Genomic DNA, 20,232 nt, shown 5'->3' on the forward strand with positions numbered 1-20,232 from the left:
GAGAGAGAGAGAGAGAGAGAGAGAGAGAGAGAGAGAGAGCTCGTGTCATTGTGAGCGGGGAGGGAGGGGACTTTCCTCCTTTTGCATAGGGAAATTAGTAGGAAAAAAACAAAAAGGTCTTGGAATGCAGCTTGGGGATAGGGTGAGGAGGGGGGACTAAAGACAGCAGAAGGAGGCATCCATTGGGGTCTGTGACCCCTCAGACACCAGGAGAGGTGGAAGCAACTCCAGGGCAGACTCCCATAGGCAGAAAACAAGTTATTCTGAAGCCTGGTGGGCCTGGGGACAGTTTGCCAAAACTGAAACTTGTGAGACATCTTGGACTTGACAAAGGACATTAACCCGTGTCACCTTTGTGCAGCTTGTGAAGCAAGGTTTTTATTCCTCTTTCACAGAGCATCAGGAAGGTTTAATTGCTGGCCCAAGGCCACAATCGGGTCTAAGTGATTTAAAATCTTGTTCTCTCTGCTAAGGGACAGCTGGAATAATCTGGAGAAAACGTGTCATGCCTCACACTTTGCTGATCCAAGCCCTCCTCCTGCAGCCTCAGAATATGGGAAATCTCCCTGCCTGTCTTGGGGCACTCAGCACATCCCTCCTGAAAGCTCAGTCACGAGCTTTGGTTCTGAGTCCCAATCTCCACTGTGGTCAGATCCCCCCCTGGCCAGGAGCCACACATCTCTCTGAGGCCATCAGAAGAGGCTGTGGACTAGCCAGTGAACCAACTCAGCTGGAAGACAGCAGATAGTCTCCCCACGGCTGTTTTTGAAAATTCACAAGAGGATATCTGGGCTGGAGTCCGAAATGGCTATGTGGGAGTTATGTTTGCATTTGTTGGAAGGCCGTCATTGCAGCCAGCATCTGGGAATTGTCACTGGGGTCCAGGAGTCATATCTGGGTTCTAATCCAGACATGGTCATTTAACCAGCCCCAGGGCCCTGGATAAGTCACTTCCAGCTCTGTAACTATTTCCTCATCTGAGTCATGGAGTCATAACAGCAACCTATAGGGGCTGTTAGGAGGATGGCTGAGCGGGCCAGCCTGGCACACAGCTGGATCTCCCATAGCCCAGGGACAAACTCCTCTGTCAGGGCATTTCCTGTAGGGGTCGGGGAAGCTCCAGAGCCCTGTCTCTCAGCGCCCCACCTCCTGGGCCCTCCAGTTGAACTTTCTCTGGTTTCTCGGGTTCTAGAAGTGGCTTTCCCTTGGTTGCCACAACCTAAGTGTAGAGGCAGGGGGAGTGTTTGTGAAAGGACAGATTACCAGCAGAAATGTTGGATTCTTGGAGGGGAAGAAATTTTCCTTCACAGAGCATTGGCTATGAATTGTGTCACGGCTGCCTTCCACAACCAGAGGCACTGCCTGCTGATGAGGTGAAGTCTATTGCTTACAGTGATAACAGACAACTCCACTTTTCAAAGTTTTGCCTGTGCTGCAGAGTATGGCACAGGAAAGGTTAATATTTGTTGAGACTTTTGTTTGATGTTTGTTGAAGACTTTCCTCAAGATGTTTGTTTGAAGGCCAGTACTTCAGGGCTGAGAGGGAGGTAGAGATGGGGGATTGTCTGGGATTGCATAAAAGTAGAGAGACAGCTACTGTGGGCTCACTGGTGGACATTACGAGGTGAGGAACGAGGTGAGGATCGAGTTTCAAAGACTCCGAGGTATTGCTGGCTTTTCTGGAAAAGTCTCTCTGGAAATTCTTTTAATGAGCAATCAAGCAATTTGTGTGGATTGGTCAGTCTGGGAAGAGTGAGAAGAAAAAAATGTTACCGAAGACAGAGGAATAGCAAAGTCAAATTGACATAGATGTTAAGATGTAGCTCCAGACTTTTAGTGTCCAGGCTGAATGTGGGTAGGAGGTTCTGACGCTCAGAGGGCATTTTCTGCACTGGGACGTTGACATTAGCACTCTGCTTTGTGGATAAGAAGGAAAGGAGGCGGCTGGACCAAGGCCACATAGTGGGACTGCAGCTGGAGGAGGCCTGCAAAGACAGTAAGTATGCGTGCGGGGGAGGGAGCCCACTTCTCAGGTCTTTGTCCCTGAGCTATGGGAGATCCAGCTGTGAGCTTGGATGAGAGAGAGAGAGATAATCAAGCAATGGGGTTAACCCAGTGGAGCCAACGTGCATGGAAGGGGATGGGTTCTGTTGGACCTAGTGGTCTCAGAAGTCCTTGAAGATTATCAGAAAAGCAAAGGGCCGTGGTCCTTAACAGGCCTGGACCAGATGGCCTGGATGCCTTACTTCCTTGAGGTAGATGCTGTATCCTCCCCTAACTATGATAAAGCAGACTCAGAACGAGGAAGGGGACTGTCCAGGTCCACACAGAGGCCAGTGAAAAGACTGGAGTTCGGAGTTTGAAACCAACACTCAGGCCCACTTACACCTGGAAGAGGCAGATTCCAGCAAAGGCCCAGCAGAGAAAGATGGGCCTCCCTGTCAGATTGCCCTCTGAAATGTCCTTTAATACCCAGATGCAGCTGGTGTAAAGAATACCGAGTCCTGCCCACAGAGAGGGTAGCTAGGCTCAGACTGCTGATTTGCCTTGCAGACCTCTGGCATATCTGACTGAACTGAAGGTCTCTGGCTAACAATTTCAACTTGCTATGCAACTGCAGGCCAAACAGACATATCTCCTGAAGGACAGCAGAACCAGCTGGTAGACATGGGTGCGAATGACCAGCCCTGTAATCAAGTGACAGGCACAAGGCCCCCACGCCTGCAACTCTAAGACCATAAGGACTTCTAGCCCTAGAACTACCTGGCCTACCTGAGGGCCCTAAACCTGGCTGATGAGGTGAAGTCTATAGCTTACAGTGATAACAGACAACTCCACTTTTCAAAGTTTTTCCTGTGCCACAGAGTATGGCACAGGAAAGGTCAATATTTGTTGAGACTTGTTTGACGTTTGTTGAAGACTTTTGTTAAGACATCTGTTTGAAGGCCAGTACTTCAGGGCTGAGAGGGAGGTAGAGGCGGGGGCTTGTCTGGGATTGCGTAAAAGTGGGACTGCAGCTGGAGGAGGCCTGCAAAGATGGTAAGCATATGTGGGGGGGAGGGAGCCCACTTTTCAGGTGTTGGGGGTGGAGCTTGGATGAGAGAGAGAGAGAGATAATCAAGAGATGGGGTTAACCCAGTGGAGCCGTGAAAGGGGCTAGAATCTGTTCCTGGCTCCCTGTCCCTGCCCCTGCCCTCATTCCGAAGATCACCCTGGCCTGGCCCAAGTCGACTTTCATAACCACCCATCTCCCACCAGGACTGGCCCCTAACAATGGCTTCACAGGACCAGGGGGCCTCAGGGTTATGAGGAACACACATAACCTTAGGCCCAGGTTCTAAGACCATGGGCTTCTAGCCCTAGAACTGCTTGGCCTACCTGGGGGCCCTAAACCTGGCTTCTTTTCAGGGGAGTTCTGACCTTACTCAGGGAGTCAGGCTGTGTGCTGCCATCCCTCAGTAGAGGCCTCAGCTACAGGACCAAACCTGCCTGATCAGCCTGTTCCATGACCAACTGATCACCCCTTTGGTCAGTTGAACTCCATGTCTGCTTTCAAAGTTGAGAGGATGGGACCTGTGTCTCCCTCCCACACCCAGAGGCTCAGCCTGTGAATCCCCTTCAGAAACCAAAAGCAACCTTCTCTTTAGAGGAAGAAAGAATCCAAGGGAGACTTAGAAACTTGAGTGCAGAAGAGGCTGAGACTGAAGATTCAGGGAGGACCAGAGGTCAGGCTCCAGGGGCCACATGGGACCGCTTGGTGTGGGGGTGGGCAGAGCACCCAGCATGCCTCAGGCATTCCCAGGAGGCATGCCATCGGCCCAGGATCTGGGCTGGGGCTCAGTTTCGGCCTGCTCTGAGATTCTGAGCTGTTCCGCTGGCTGGCTTTCTGTCTCCCTGCCACACACATTCCTCAGCTTCTTTCAGTGATGGGGCTCCAAGCCATCGACCTCTGCCCTTCCAGAGTCAGCTCCAGCCCCATCATCTGCCTGCCTGCCTGCCCCCTGCTTCCTGGCTATTTTGGTTGGGCCAAGATGCAGAATGTTCCCTTTGTCAAACCTGCGCAAGGAGCATGGAGTGGTATTGAGGTTAACTCCTGGACTTAGTCCTTGCGCTCGCTAACCAACAGAGCTAGTTCCCTCTGAGCTATGGTGTCCTCATTACAAGAAGAGTAATAGCAAAAGAACCACAAGGCACAGCGTGAAGAGGCGTTACCCTGTGTGGAGTGTATACATAAAGACATGCATATAGAGCATGCAGCAGGCACCTATGCAAGCAGGGGGCCAGTCTCTGCTGGTGACAGGCACCAGGACTCAAAAATGGTCCCATTAATCTCCTCTGGGTGAGTTTGCTGTAAGCCCCTCACCTCTTCCTCTTCAATGTCAACTCCACAGAGCACCCCAACTCTTCTTCACTTGGCCAAACCCATATCTCCTCCCTGTCAGGTGTCATTTTTGTTTTGTCTTCCTATTTCCTCTGTGAGCTTATGGCCTCAAAGAGACTCTTCTTCAGTCAGACACACTTTTATTTCTTCAACCAAACTCCTCAAGATTTTTGCATTGACATTTCTGCAAAGAAGATAAACAAATAGCCAATAAGCACATGAAAAGATGCTCAACATCAATTGTCATTAGAGAAATGCAGATCAAAACCACATGAGACATCACTTCACACTCTGTAGGAGAGCTATAATCAAAATGACAGGCAATAATGAGTATTAGCAAGAATGTGGAGAAATGGAGCCATCTTACACTGCTGGGGAGCCATTATACTGCTGGGCAAGTATAATGGTACAACTACCTCAGAAAAAAATTGACAATGCCTCAAAAAGTTAAACATAGAGTTACCATAGGACACAGGCTTCCACTCCTGTCTGCATTCCCAAAATAATTAAGAAAATGTGTCTACAGAAAAATTTGTACATGAATATACACACTGCCTAAAACAACCCAGGTGTCCATCAATAGATGAAAGGATAAACAAAATCGACTACATATACATGCCATGGAATATTAGTCAGTCAGGATAAATAATGAAATTCTGATTCCAGCTACCCCATGGATAAACCTTGAAAACATGTGACAAGCCAGTCACCAAGGACCACGTTATATGATTTCATTTCTATAAATTCATATAAGATATTTAGAATAAGCAGATCCAGAGAGCCAGAATGCTGACTAGTGCTTGCAAGGAGCTAGGAGAGGGAGGAATAGGGAGTGATTGCTAATGGATCTGGGTTTGCTCACTGGGGTGATGAAATGTTCTAGAATAAGATAATGGTGATGGCATATAACTTTTTAAATATACTAAACACCACAGGACTGTATATTTTGAAGGAATTGATGTTATGGTATGTGAATTATATCACCGTTATTTAAAAATTCCTGACTCTGAGGTCCCTGGTGTGAGGAGCACAGGACCTTTGCTTGCAGCAGTTCCAGGCCTCTGTAGCTCTCCCCCACTCCCCGAGTTTGTTTGCTTGGTTTGGAGATGGAATAAGAGTCCCTCAGGGTCAGCAGCATCCTCAAGTTACTTTCCAGGTTCCAAAAGGAGCTTGTTGAATGAGGGGAAACTCCTGACAGAGTTGAGAGGCTTATCAAACAATGGAGGAGGCTTCCGCAGGAAGTGGGGTGCTACGAGGGCCGGAAGGCCAAGGAGGCCTGAGCTGCCAGGAGGCAGCAGGTGATTTCCATCTGAAGTGGAGGGTGAGTCTCCCAAGGCCAGACTTCTGGGCTGCTCGCTGAGATAAGGAGACCCTGGGAGATGCATCTGAGAGGTTCTGCTTTCCTCTTGCTGCAGTGAGTGGGATACTGACAAGTCACCATGGGAGAAGCCCACCTGTCTAATGGGCAAGGGTCTAGGTTTTACACAGCTTTGTCGTAACTCCCCATTCTGGGGTCTCAGTTTGTTAGAACAGGTTGTCTGATGTTAACTTTGAGGGCAATTTCCACATCAAGCAGCAATGTGGCCTGATGGCCTCATTTGGGGATTGGGCTGGTTAGCTCTGTGGGCCCAGTGATGTCCTGGGGGAGGGGGTCCCAGGTCTGTCCCAAACTACCCCGAGGTAGTGTCAGCCTCTGACACTGCCAGGGAGCCTTTGTACTGCTGGGAGAGTATAATGGTACAGCTAGCTCAGAAAAATTGACAATGCTTCAAAAAGTTAAACATAGAGTTACCATATGACCATAGGTATAGCTTGACCCTGTTCCTGGCCCAGATCTCTGGTCCTAGCCTGAGCTAGACAGACCCAGACCAGACTCAGCCTCCAGGATCATGACAAAGCGTAGATCCAGGAGGTGCTAAGACCCTGTGTCCCGAACACCAGGGCCACTCTCAAGGCTGGGAGACCAGCAGCTTCGCCGTGAAGCCAGGTGTATGCTGGGAACAGAAAGGAAGGTTGACATAGGTGGTCCCGCCAGCATCTGCACAACGTGGCAGGGGACGGCACACCCCGTCTAGATTGGGCCCTCCAGCACCTGGGGCGCAGGGTGGTGAAGGTGATTTGACTCTGAGTTTCTCACCAACCACTAAGGTTCCTTCCCTGTGAGATGCTGTGTCAGGGTCATTCTCAGGAACGCCATTTTCACTCTCACTTCTTGACTGGTTCTCCCTTAGGGCCCATGGGCGAAGGGTCCCAGATGCCAGAGCAGGACACGAAGGCCATGATGGGCACAGAAGACGCACCTGGAGGCAAAAGCACCCCAGGCCCTCAGGACGTGCGGACCCGTGTGTTTCACAACCTTAAGGTACCCTTGGGGGCCTGGCAGGAGCAGGACCATCTGAGCTGGGCAAAGCTGGTGCAGCCACTTCCTGACTGTGTAACGCCAAGCACGTCGCTCCCTTTCTGAGTCTGCCTTCTCACCTGTAGAGTGAGTGGCCAAGAGGCTCTCAGGGATGATTCATACATGGAGCTTGGCTTTGGGCAAGTGGAAGGCAGCCAGTGCATGTTCTCTCCTTCCAGAGAGGAAAGAGGGACCTCCGTGGGGGAATGGGAGATGTCTTTGGCACCATGTTTTCCTACAGGGAAAGGGAAGGACCACGAGGGGGGGGGGGCGGATCAGCATGAGAATAGGGGAGTTCTGCTCTACCTAGGGCAGCCCTAAACATCAGGGCATCCACTGGCCCCTACAGGGTGGCGGCTCTGTGCCAGGTGCTGCTCCACACGGGCTCACAGTTCTCGCAGCTACCCTGGGAGGCGGGGGAGGTAGGCAGTCATTTACCTGGTACAGATGAGGAAACCGCCACTGGGAAGAATGGAGTAAAGGTTACTAAGCTCTGGCATTAACACCTTATTTTTTAATTCTCTGAAACAAGTGTTTCTTCTCTTGGGAATCCTGCCAGTTTTTCAGGAGGCAGGGTGAGATGTTTGGGGTGGGGCTGGGTAGGGTAGGCCAGGTGGGGTGGGGAAGGATAGGAGATCAGGGGCAGGGTGGTGGAAGAGGGAGGTCCTATGTATTTTGGGGTACTAGCCCTGAGCATCAGAGTGGGCTCGCACCATCCTTGGCCCCAAGAAGCCCCTACCCTCAGTCTTGTGGGTTGCCAGTGTATCCAGAAGCTTTTCTAGATTTTAGGCCTGTGTGAAAAGCTGTGTAATAATTCTTTCTCTCACCCCCCATCCTGCCCCTCCCCTGCTCCACCACCTCTCTCTGACTCTCTTCTTGCTCATCTCGCTCTCTGCTCTCACTGTCTCCTCATCTCTACCCCTTGCTTCACTTGCGGCTTCTCTCTCTCTCCCAACTCTCTCTCTTCATCTCCCCACCTGTCTCCCTGTGCCACCCCTGGGGTTCTGGGGCCAGTTCTTCGTCTTGTGCCACAGCCTGCTGCAGCTGGCCCAGCTCATGATCTCCGGCTACCTCAAGAGCTCCATCTCCACGGTAGAGAAGCGTTTTGGCCTCTCCAGTCAGACCTCGGGTCTGCTCGCCTCCTTCAATGAGGTACTGGCCTGGTCCAATCATAGGGGTGTTCTTGAAGGATCCCATACCCTCATCCGACACCCCCCACCCCTCCTTTCTTACTCCCCCACCACAAGCACTTTCCCTGTGTGCAGGCAAACCCATTGCAGCTTCCTCCTCCCACCCAGCTGCTTCTGCAGTGTCCTGGCCTGGAAACTGACCAGCCAGGTGTTAGGACAAGGCCTAACAGGAGATGCATAGGGTCCCCCGCCTCTGCCCTTGTAAGGTCAGACCGGAGGTCCATCCTGCCCTTGGATCACTTGTTAGGGGGTTAAGTTATAGATAAGAAAGAGCTTTCAGAGGTTGGGATGTGGGGGTGGGTCACCTTCTGAGTTGCCCAAGGACCCAGGAGCCTCTGCTCCAGGCAGCAGGAAGCAGGCGAGCTGCTTGGTGGATTTGGAGGTCACAGTCCAGCTGTGCCAAGTCGTTCCCTCAGAGAAGGCATCAGTTCTCTTTGGAGAACATTCTCCTTCTTCCCTACTCCCACAGATTTCTGTGAAATTCTCTACCCCTTGGGTAATGGGTCATATTCCTCTTAACCCAGAACCTAAAAGCTCCACATCACCCCCAGATAGTCTCCAGCACCCCACCTCCAGGTTTCAGAGGTGGGAAGGGAAGGCCATTAGTCAGTCTTGGGTCTTGGGGGGAAGACCCACTCCCCATCTTGGGCCTCAGGGGCACATCTATGAACTGTAGAGTTGCTGTTCTTCCCAGATTCCTTCCTCCCGCCAACCCTCAGCTGCTACTTCCCCTCCACCAGCGGGGTCTGGGAGCTCAGGCCATGAGGACCCCAGTGGCCACCAGCCAGTGAGCAGTGTAGTAGGGTGCATACCCAGCCCCCGATGACAGAGTTGCCCCTCCCCTGCAAGCCCTCGAGTTCCTTCCAACTCCCACATCCTAGATTTTGATTCTAAGGCCCAAAACCCCAAGCCTGGGTCCTCGGGCCTTAGACTTGCTTTATTTTTCTCATTCGTGATGCCCCAGAAACTCAAAACCTCTCCTTGATGGTTCACCTTCTGTGTTCTGACTTGGGGTCCTATCGCCATGAAATTGAAGCTCTAGCCTTGTCGACTCTCCCCCATTTGGCTCTCTTAATGGGATGGAGTTGCCCTTCCCAGGAGGACCCAGCATCTGTACCCAAGGGAGGGACCCAGCTGGCTCATTCAGCCAGAATATCCATTACACAGACAGGAATACTGAGGTTGGGGATAAAGTCAGTGGCAGCACAGGTGTGTGTCTTGGGCTCTGCTCAACTTTAACAGGTCCCTCACCACTCTGCAGGTGGGGAACACAGCCCTGATCGTGTTTGTGAGCTACTTTGGCAGCCGGGTGCACCGGCCCCGACTCATCGGCTGCGGGGCTGTCCTCGTGGCCCTGGCGGGGCTGGTCATGGCCCTCCCGCACTTCATCTCAGAGCCATACCGCTTCGAGCACAGCAGCGCTGGTAAGACCAGGAGGGCTGGGCTGGAGGGGCCCACGGGAGCCCCACTACTGTGTCCCAGGGCACAAAGCCCATCTCCTGACTGAGCCTCAGTCTCCACATCTGTGCACTGAGCAGATTGGGCTGGCGACCTTCAAGCACGCATCCTACTCTGCTATTCCAGACGATCTCACTCACTCATATTTCATCCAAACGTACTTAACTAATCTTTCATTAATACCCACGTGCCAGGCCCTCTGCTAGGCCTTGGGGACACAGGGTAGAAACAGACGCTTGATCCCCGTAATGGTCATGTCTAATAATCAGCACTGTGTGTGGACACCTCTCATCTCACCAAGTCTATAAGGAAGGTGTTTCCTTATCCTAGTTCACAAGTGAGTTGATGGAGACTGGGGAGGGAGGGACTTCCCTGCAAATAGTGGAGTGTGTGACACCCAGCCAGCCTGGCCTTAGGGCCCTGCTCCAGGCTACCGAGTCATTCTCCTCTAGGTCTCAGATTCTGTTCTGTTCCCCACTCTGTGTCTAGTGAATCCTCTCACCGCCCCCCGCACCTCTGGCCTTTACTCCCATTCTGTACACAGAAATAAATAAACTTTTACAAAAGAAAACAAAAACAAGAAAGAAATACCATGCTAGGCAGCTTGTACAAGAGATAGGAAAGCAAGGCCCAGGAAGGGATGAGATCTCTTTCAAAGTCCCACAGGCTCCAGCCCAGCCAGCCTTACCTGCAGGCCTAGCTCCCTGACCTTGGTTCACATGGATTTTTCTAGTCCCAGAAAGTGGCATTCTAGGCTGGGTGGATACCACTCAGGACCCGGGCTCCCGGAAGGGGTGGGCCAACCACAGAGAGAAGGCCACATTCACACCCACATTTGGGATAATAATAGTGTGAGGGTCTCCTTAAGTTTGCTCACCAAATATTGGTGAGTTACAGGGAACAAGTGTCTGCTACCAAATTAAGAAATTCCCCTAAATTTACTGCACTGTGCATCTGTGTGTCCTGAGCTGACCCTGCTCCTTCCCCCACGAGGGCCAAGGACACAAGTGTCCTCCACAGGGCAGCCCAGCTCCTCTCCCCTGCCTGACCCGGCCTTCACCTTGGCCTTGTCCCTCATCCTCTGTGAGCCAGCTGTGCTGAGCTTCTCAAGCCCCTGGGTCTGCATGGGTCGTGGCCTCTCCCTGGAACTCCCCTCCTCACTTCTCTTTCTGGAAAATCGTGTTTGCTCTTCCTGACCCTAATCCAATTGGTTCTACCCCCTCTGAACACCCCAACCCACTCAAGAGGCCCCCATTGCTATAGCTTGTCCATATACCTCTGCTCAGAAAGTGGATGGATTAAGGAGGAGGGCCTCGTGGCCACCCTGCCCGGGTTCCGGTCCTGGTGCACTAAGTGCTGTTTGAGCATCAGTTTCCCCTTCTGGGAAATCCCTTAGATGTCAAATGATTTATAGACACAGCAGTTATGACAGTACCTCGCGTCTGGCAAGTGCTTGGTAACTCTTAGCTTCAGCATCTCCTTTCTATTATCATCCTGCAGGCAACATGCTACCAGACTTCGAATCTTCCCTGTGCCTGCCCACAGCCTTGGCCCTGACCCCAGCCCTGGGCCCCTCCAATGGCAGCTGTTCGGATTCCACAGAGACCAAGCATCTGACCGTGGTGGGCATCATGTTCACAGCACAGACCCTGCTTGGTGTGGGAGGGGTGCCCATCCAGCCCTTCGGCATCTCCTACATCGATGACTTCGCCCACAACAGTAACTCGCCCCTCTACCTAGGTGAGACTGGTTCCATCCCTTTTATTGCCACTTGAGGCAGAGATGAGAGGCTCAAGTAGTAAATGTCCAGGGAAGTCCTGGACAGTTTATTGGGCCTGACCGAGGAGACCAGCTACTTTTGTTCCCTGGAGTCTGGTGGGCACTGACTGCCCCACTGAGGGGAGCCAGGCCAGAGGGCTTAACCTTGGCTTCATTTTGCAGGGGTCCTGTTTGCAGTGACCATGATAGGGCCAGGCATGGCCTATGGGCTGGGCGGCCTCATGTTGAGCCTGTATGTGGACATTGACCGAATGCCGGAAGGTAAGCCTCACGAGCCCCCAGCAGTCCCTGGGACACAGGCCTGCCGTCCCAAACAAGGGGACCCACCATGCCCACTGGCCTTGGACAGGCTCTGACCACTCTGAGCCCCAGCTTTGTCATCTTTCAGATGCTCTCCTGTCTGGGTCTGAAAGCTGCCATCAGAACCCAGTGAGAGGAAGGAAACCTACTAAGCATAATCAGATGCGGAGGGGTGGAGGTTATCCCTGCTGTTATTGCCAGCCTTCTCCTGTCCCCTTCCTCAGTTTCCCCAGCCCCCCAGCACCTGCTCAGCTGCCCACACAGGCACACACACTCCCTTGGCCTGTAGGAAGCACCCATCTTGAGGAAGAACAAGACTCGGTGAAACAAGGACTAGAGAGAAATTTCGAGTGGCCTCTCTCACAGTTCCCTGACCAGGAAACTGTGCAGAGCACACCATCGGGAGCTAGTGGCCTCTGATCCAAGTGTGATCAGACTGGGCCAAGGAGTAGGACTGAATCTCGGGCTGAGGCAGTCAGGAAGGAGGTGGCAGGAGGTTGTGGCACCCTGGCACTCCATGGGGAATGGTAGCGGGTCCTTGTAGAACAGGTGACAGGCCGTTTCAGCTGCCGCTTGCCACACCAAGCAGCTCTGAGCCCCCTGTTGTGCCTTCTGCTTTCTGCTTCTCTGAAGTCCATCTCTCACCTGGAGACTTTCCAGCAAGCCCTGGAAGCCTCAGGTGACATGTGTACAAACAGAGAGAAAGGCAGGTCCTGCTTCTTAGTCTGCTTTTGTCAAAGGTGCTTCCAGGTAGGGCAGGTTTGAGCAAGAGCCACCAGGGACTGCCCCACATCACCTCTCTTCTCAAAATCTGGGCCCAGGAGCCAAAACTTGATTCTGGTCGCAGCTCCTCTCTCCTTGCAGAAAAGGGTTGCGCTTGAGGGATCCTTGTAGCTCCCCAAACTCCCCAGCTTGGGAGAAGGTGTGTTTTATGATGTCTTTTGACATCATTTTGGCAGGTGTGGCGCTTTCATGGCCAAATGAGGCCTGGCTGCGGACCAGAGTGTTTCTTCCCTAGTCCTTGCTTCTCCTTGGGGGGTTTCTTGGGACGGGCAGATCGTGCCTGCTGCAGGCAGAAACTAGCGTGTGAAAAGTGGAGGAGTTGTGAGCACTCACCAGCCTGGCACAGAGCGGGGGACTAAGAAGCGGAGGAGGTAATCAGGGAGAAAGCCAACTCTGTCCCAGCCTTGCAGATAGGCTCTCTGAGAACATGTTGTGTATGCTGGGCCCCACCCGAGATGGGCTGAGGCTTGGGATCAGGCACCCCATAGCCAGTCCCACTCCTGGATGGGTGTCATCATGCATTTGTATTTTGATCAAGTGTTTTTACAAGACTGTGGCTGCTGACCTTGAGGTTTGATGGGAGGTTTGATGGGAGATGTGTGCACTCCAGTCAGGAGGTACACCTGGATCATCTCATCTAGTTGTACCCAGGGAACTTGTCAAAGGTACAGATTTCGTGGTCATCTTCCCACCCCAACCTATGATAGGCTAAGTTATATGATAACCTATGACAGGGAAAGGCCAGGTTTTTTTTTTAAAGATTTATTTATTTATACACACGAACTGGGGTACAGGCCAGAGGTGTGGGAGGTGAGAGGATCAGCAGAGACAGAGTAGAGAACGGAACAGGGGGGTTGACTGAAATACACTGCCAAGGGGAGCAGCAGGTGGGTCAGGAGAGGTCTGCTGCGCCATGTGGGTCAGTCCCTGACTGGGGATCAAATTCATGCCGCAGTGGCTGCGGAGAGCTTCATAGTGCTGTGCTTTAACCTGTTGTGCCAGCAGGGAGGGCCCAAGGCCAGGTATTTTTGATAAGCCCTCTGCTGGTTTTAATCATCCTGTAGGTGTGAGAACTACAAGCATGTGAAACATGAATTTCATGGCAACCCCAGTGAGAACAGCATCACACAGAAGAGCAATGCACCAACTCCATGTGGAGTGCTTTGCCTGTACTAGTTTCCATGATTCTCACAACAACCCTATGGTTTAGGCACTATTGCTACCTGTGCTTTCCAGAGAAAGAAACAGACACAGAGGTTAAGTAATTTGCTCAAATTTATGTGAGTTATATAATTCAGGCCTAGAAGTTCATTTCCAAAGCCCATGACATCGACCTCTCCATACATTGCTTAGTAGGTAACAAAGTCAAGGGCCAGAGAGGGCCAGGGGTTTGCTCGAGGCCACAGAGGCCATAACTGTAACCCAAGTCTCCTGACTCCTTGTGTTTCAGGGTCTTGGCCCCAACTTCACGCGGTCTTCTCTTCCAGGTGGTATCAGCCTGACCTCGAGGGACCCCCGCTGGGTGGGTGCCTGGTGGCTGGGCTTCCTTGTCGCCTCTGGTGCCGTGGCCCTGGCTGCCATCCCCTACTTCTTCTTCCCGAGGGAGATGCCCAAGGAAAAGCACGAGCTTCACTTTCAGCGAAGGATCTTGGCAATGACAGCATCCTCTGCCAGCAAAGTAAGACCCCTTCCTTGTCCCTGGCCCCACCCCCACTGACTCCTCTGTGACCTTAAGCTCCATTCCCCCCTCCTGCGCACTGACCTCACAGGCCACACGCCAGCCAGGGAAGTGCTGGGACAGGAGCCCAAGTCTGCCTGGGCCCACGCCTCGCACTAACCGCTGCTCTGAGGCCTCTCTTCTCGTCCCTTCAAGTGTTTTATAAACTCTGAACATGCCGTAGCAAGGCTGAGACCTGGTGTAGGTGGAGGGTGGTGGGAGGTCTGTGCAGGCTTGAGAGGAAGAGGGGCGTTAGCTGGACTGTGAAGGCTGTGTGGAGGCAGGGAGAGGAGAGAGGTGTGGACACAGCCGGGTGAAGGATTTGACTACAGAAATGAATGGAGCCTCTTCAGGGACAGCGAGGAACAAATGTCCACCACGTGAGTCTCTAGGCTAGCTGTTGTGCCGGATGCTGGGATCCAGTCCTTGGCCTCTACGTAGTGCACAGTCTCTGCCTAGTGGAGCTCAGGAAATGGTCTCTACCCTCAAACAGCGCAGCCTTAGGAGGACAAAGGCACGCTGATAAATAAAAACGAGGGAGGGGCTCAGGCGTATGGGTAGTGGACCAGGAGGCCTCACACTCAGCAGGTGAGGGGTATGCCCAGGGTCACAGCTGGTGAGCAGGGCTGAGCCACGTCATCACTGGGCAGGAGAGAAGATTCCTGGCAAGAAGCTCTCCAAGTTTTCCAGGGACCCACAGAAGTAGGAGACTGATAAACAACCCACTGGGCTTCAAAATATAAAAGAAAATGACAAAATAGTGTTACAGGGTAGCCCAGAGTGGACTGGGCCGCCTGTCTGTGGGGCCTCACCCGCTCACTCACTACTCAGTTATACTGCAGGGACACACAAAAGGGTCAATAACGGGTTTATTTACAAAAGGGGAAAGGAAAAGGAACAACCCAGGGAAAGCGAGAGGAATACAAGGTAACTGGTATAACTTATGGCTAGGCTGACTGAACACACAGAGTCATGCAGTCAGGAGAGCTGCTTCCCGGGCGAGAGAGAGAGTCGTGTGAGATGCAATCATGCCCTATTTACCCCCCAAATATCCCAGAATTCCTGCTAGCTCCACCCTTGGGTCCTCGCAGTTCTCTCCCTGGTACTGCTGGGAGTTGTAGTTTCCAATCACTGGAGTGGTGTGTAGGGTCCAGAAAGCTGGAGTACGGGATGGAGTCCACAAGACTCTGCAGAGTTCCTTCAGGACATCCTTCCCCTTAACAATTGAATTTTTGAATGCTTCATTACATGCATCAGGTTCAACCTCATTAACTTTTGTTACTCCTACACATTCTGTTCCATTTGGTTTTCTCTTTTCCCAAGTAGGGAAGCATAAAGAGAAAACACTGCTGTGCTTCCCCTTCACTCACACAGGCCAGGCCAGATAGATGGGTTATTCCCATGCTGACCGGGGCTCATCAACACGGGCTTGGTGTCCTATGGTCCAGTTCGACTCTGATACCATCCAACTGGAGAAGCTTCAGCTCCCACCAGTCAAGGGCTCAGCTGTGAGACCGCCTTCCCTTCAGACTCTTGCCATAAGCGCCAGGTCCCCAGCTTACCCACAATGTCAGCTCCTTTAGCTGCAAGTCAGATCTCCCTGTGCCGCTCACCTGAGATTCCATCACTTGCTAGACCTGTTCACAGAGTTCAGGGAAGCATATTACCAGGGTACAGATGAACAGCCCGAGGAAGCGAAGCACAGAGTGGAGCCTAGAAGGTTCCTGAGTGCAGAAGTTTCGGTCCTTGTGTGCTGGGGTACATCTCCCTTCTGGTAATTGATGTGTGCCCCAACCTGGATGTTTCCTGAGCTCTGTACCTGGGGATTTTTATAGAGACTTCTCTATATATACGTGGCTGACTATTAGTTGTATTCCCAGGCCCTCTCGCCTCTCTGCTGAATGGGGGGCTAGAGCTGGACGGTCCAAGTTTTTAATATTAACTGGCCTTTCTGTGACCAGCTTCCGATTCCACCAAGAGTTGCCTCATTGGACCCAAGGTGCTTCTGTTACCAGGAAATTCCGAGGGATTAAGGTCAGGTGTTCCTGTAACTCAGAAAATTACAAAGGTCTTAAGACCTCTGTGTCAGAAACTAAGATCAAAGACTAAATATTACAATAGGTTCTCCTATCACCCCAATTCTTAAGTTTCAGGAGCTTCCTGTCAGAAACCAGCTGTAGAAACTTATTATCATTTCACAAGGAGGTAATTGAAAAATCACAGACAGTCATACATTAAGTAAGTTACTTGGTGCTGAGTAATTCTAATCTCAATGGGACAATTTATAAAAGTCTTGTAGGCAATTTTGCAGCAAGAATGATTCCATTTAATGTGGCAAGTTGGCGCATTTGAATAATTTTACCGTGATGTGAAACAGAGTCTCCTTAGAGCAAGAAAGTCTAGACCTGGGAGGAAAGGTTAAAAATATCTCTACCTTGAAAAGCTGGGATTTGAGTCCAAAGCTGTCAGTTTCCCAGACCCGGCTGCCCTAGGACCCCCACCATCCTGCTGGAGCAAAGGATAGGGTCGAGGGCAATGATGCTGGAACAGCCAGCAGGGGCCAGAACGGGAAAGGCCTCGCCTGCCAGCTTCCACTGCAGCGGGGTTGCCCTAGGAGGGTGATCAGGGAGTGCTGGGGCTCCCTGCAAAGCCTAGAAAATACTGCAAAGGGGCAGAGAGGAGGAGCAGAGAAGCTGGGCAGGGCGACCAACCCACCAACCCACCAACCAACCAAGTAGCAGCTCTGGCTACGGAGCCAGGGCTTTGCCAGCAAGGGAGCACAGGGACAAGTCCAAACCGCCCCCCCTAAAGGGTGCACAGATGTGGGTGCTCTGCTGTGGGGACTTTCCAGAGATGGGAAGGGCTGCCTGGGGCTGGCTCAGAGGCAGGGGAAGGCAGGCCTGGAAAGGAACCAGTTTCAAGGGAAGAAGACAGCTTGGAACCACAGATGGTCCTTTCTGGTTCTACCTAGCTCAGGCCAAAATTTGGAGGAGACGGAATTTCTAGAACTTGAGGAAGTGCACTTGCGAGTAGGACCATCGAGGCAGGCACAAACTGCAGTGCTGATTACAGAAAATCTCCAAGTCTGGCCCCAAATTTAAAGAGGCAAACAGCTACGTGGGCCACAGCAGGTGGGACCAGCGAGGCAAGACTTGCCTGCTCAGGTTCAATCACCAGGCAGTTGTTTGACCTTGAACAAGTCCCTTCATGTTTTATTCTGTCCTGTATGAGGCTGAGGCTAAATTCCTGGAGCAACACTCTCTGTGCCTTGGATTCTGGGGACACATGATTCCTTGAGTCAACGCTGCTAGGATGCAGAGATTCAGGTTTTAAGAACTGTCTCTGTGATGCCTTGAAACCCTGGCTCCCCAACTGTGAACCTGTCTGGCTGTCTGGATTTATCCTGTCAGCACTTTGGGGATGGGGAGTGGGGAGGAAAGGGGGTGAGAGGTTCTTAAAAAAGAACCAAAGACTGAGAACATGATGATCTGCTTCCAGCAGCTCTCAGGCAATAAATATTGATGTAGGAGGAATTGTTCCCTGCCCCCTCGAGGCTGCCTTGGCACGGGCTGCTTGCAATTACAAGGGCTGGCCCTGCCCTGCCCCCAGGCCACTGGTGGGGAGGTGGCTGGACCAGGGGGGAGGGCTCAGTAGGGTGAAATAGGCTGCCAGAAAGCCCAGGTCCCCTGATGTGCATCTTTTGAAGACAAGGGGATATCTGGGGGAGAAAAGGAAGAGAGAGGGGTCTGTTTCTGAAACCCCTTCAAGATCCTGGCCAGTCTCAGGGGTACCTCTAAATATTCTCCTAAAAGTGAATTCGTTTTCCATGGTACCCAGGAGATGCTGGCTTGTCGTGTAAGGACTGTGTGGCCTCAGTCTCCCTATCTGTGCAATGGGCAGAAGGTCAGACACAGTCTGGCCCTCTGACAGTTCAGTGCTGTCTCCTCTCAATGGCCTCCTGTCTCTGAAGCAGTACAAAAGCATTTTCACAGGGGGTCAACGGGTGCAGGCCATAGTCTTTGCCTCAAGGAGCCCGCAGGTGGTAAAGGAAGGCCTGGTGCAGATAGACACTATGACTGAAGCTCAGGTTTCTCCACGGCCAGTGCTTTGGGTTCTCTGCCTGGGGTAGGGGAGCATAAACGGTCCCCACAGACAAGACTAGGAGAAGGGGGTTGGAGATGGTGGGGAGTAAGAGTCCCACTTTCCTGCCTTCGACTCTCCTTGCATCTGTGACCTCAGAGCACAGGTCACCCAGATATCTTTCTAGGTGATCCTGGAAAGGTTCACCTAGAAAGATATCTGGGTGACCTGTGCTCTGAGGTCACAGATGCAAGGCCTCTAGACCTCAAGCCCCTCATCTGCCATCAGCAAACTCAGGCCCCAGGACTGGGTGTGAAGTCGGCTCTGGGTGTGAAGTAAAGATGACCTCTGAGGGACGCCGGGCAGGGCCTTCTTCTCCTGTTTCTCTACATCCTACTTCCACTAGATTCCATAAAAGGTTTATGGCAGCTCACAGAAAATACTAAACAAGAGTGGGAAATGAGGCCCATGTCAATGGCTTAGGTTGTACCAGGCCCTGGCTGAGCTCTTCATAGTCATGTCTCATTTAATGCTCATAACCCACCTATAAGGAGGTTCTTTATTCTTCCACTGCACCCCGGGACTGAGCAACAGAGTTGAAATCCCTGTTCACGGGCTAGTGAAAAGCTGGGCCTCAGACCAGGAAGGGCCTCTGCTGAATCTCTCACTCATGCCCAAGAACCAGGAAAATAGAAATAATGCAGAAGGCATCAGAATGAGAGAGACATGGATGCAGAGACCGTGAAGATGAACTCAGGTGATACAATTGTTGTTGGTTCTGGGCTTTCTGGTGACCCAAGGGAGCAGACGGGCCTGGCCAGTTGCAAGGAGCATGTTACAAGAATGTCAGAGGCTCAGATCTAGGCTCTCTTCTAGAAAACACCATCCCCCTCTCAGGGGAGAGACAACCCATCGCTACGAGTGCTTCCAGTGCCATATGGGGTGGAAGCTGCAGGCTACCAGAGGTCCTGTCACCATTAGGATGGGTCAGCGCTGGCTCAGAGGGCCTGGGACACAGCGCCTGGACCCGGCCCTCTCGGAACCCTGCTTCCTCTGACAACAGCTCCTGGATTCCTGGAGGCCCAGCAGAGAGTGGGGCCTTCCGTGCTCCAGACCCCACAGCATGTTGTGTCCTGTGCCTGAGTCCTACAGACTTGCAGCTGTCAGCACACAGCCCGAGAAGGGAAGTTCTAATCAGCTCCCTCGGTCAGGGGCCTGCTGACCCAGGCAAACCACAACCCAGATGGGTCACACTCCAAGTCCTGCTCTACACAGAGGCCCAATGCTTCCTGTTTCTGGAGCCCACTATCAGTCAGGAGTCCTCAAAAACACATCAGGGGAGAGAGGCAGAAAACTGCCCAGCAGAGACGGGAGCTGGGGGGATGGCCAGTGCTCCCAGTACCCCCCAGGTTAGTGTCTGCACCCCTCAGCCTGGCCCTCCAAATAGCCCAGTTCCCGCCTCCACTCCTGTCCCAGAGGCCACCACCTACGCAGGACAAGCCCCTTCCCACAACTGCACTTCTACTGGACTGTGAGCCTGCCTCAAATAACCTCTGATCTGTATCTTCACATCCCACAACTCACTTCTCTTTGGATCTTTTCCTGAACCCCCAGCCCCTGAAGTCTGGCCCTTTCCTCCTGCCTCTAAGCCTCAAGCTCTTTTTTTTTTAAAGATTTATTTTTTTATGCATATAGAACTGGGGTACAGGCCAGAGGTGCAGGGGCAATGAGAGGATTCACCAGAGACAGAGTGGGGAGCAGAACAGGCCGACTGACGAAGTGCCCTGCTGCAGGGAGCAGCGGGAAGGTCAAGAGAGGTCTGCCACGCCATGTGGGTCACCTCCGGGGCAGGGATCGAACTCGCACTGAAGCAGCTGCGGCCAGCTTGCAGTGCTGCACTCTAACCCGCTGTGCTACCAGGGAGGGTCCCCTAAGCTCTTTTGCACAGCCTGAAAGAGGAGTGAGACAGGGCTGTGGAGAACATGGCTTCATGAGCCTTCCCTGATGATTACCCCCTTGATGACCCTTCCCCTTTTTGGGCCTCAGCTTCCTCCTCTGTGAAATAGGTCCATAATATGGGTTTACCCTTCTAGCTGAAAGTTTAGCATTCTAATTTGGTCTGATGTGGTTAGTTATTTGGGGGCCG

At 52.3% G+C, this 20,232-nt stretch overlaps 1 protein-coding gene across 1 annotated transcript in view; it reads left to right on the forward strand.

Moving 5' to 3' along the window:
* SLCO2B1 (solute carrier organic anion transporter family, member 2B1) overlaps positions 1-20,232 on the forward strand; it is a 49,393-nt gene that overhangs the window by 6,490 nt on the left and 22,671 nt on the right. The window contains exons 2-7 of the mRNA XM_012725737.1: positions 6,613-6,743; positions 7,794-7,931; positions 9,231-9,384; positions 10,901-11,167; positions 11,369-11,467; positions 13,777-13,967. Coding sequence (XP_012581191.1) covers positions 6,613-6,743; positions 7,794-7,931; positions 9,231-9,384; positions 10,901-11,167; positions 11,369-11,467; positions 13,777-13,967 — 980 coding nt within the window. The remainder of the gene's footprint in view (positions 1-6,612; positions 6,744-7,793; positions 7,932-9,230; positions 9,385-10,900; positions 11,168-11,368; positions 11,468-13,776; positions 13,968-20,232) is intronic.

This window comes from Condylura cristata, unplaced genomic scaffold (genome assembly GCF_000260355.1).
Source record: "Condylura cristata isolate star-nosed mole 26May11 unplaced genomic scaffold, ConCri1.0 scaffold00015, whole genome shotgun sequence".
In the NCBI taxonomy this organism is placed as follows: domain Eukaryota; kingdom Metazoa; phylum Chordata; class Mammalia; order Eulipotyphla; family Talpidae; genus Condylura; species Condylura cristata.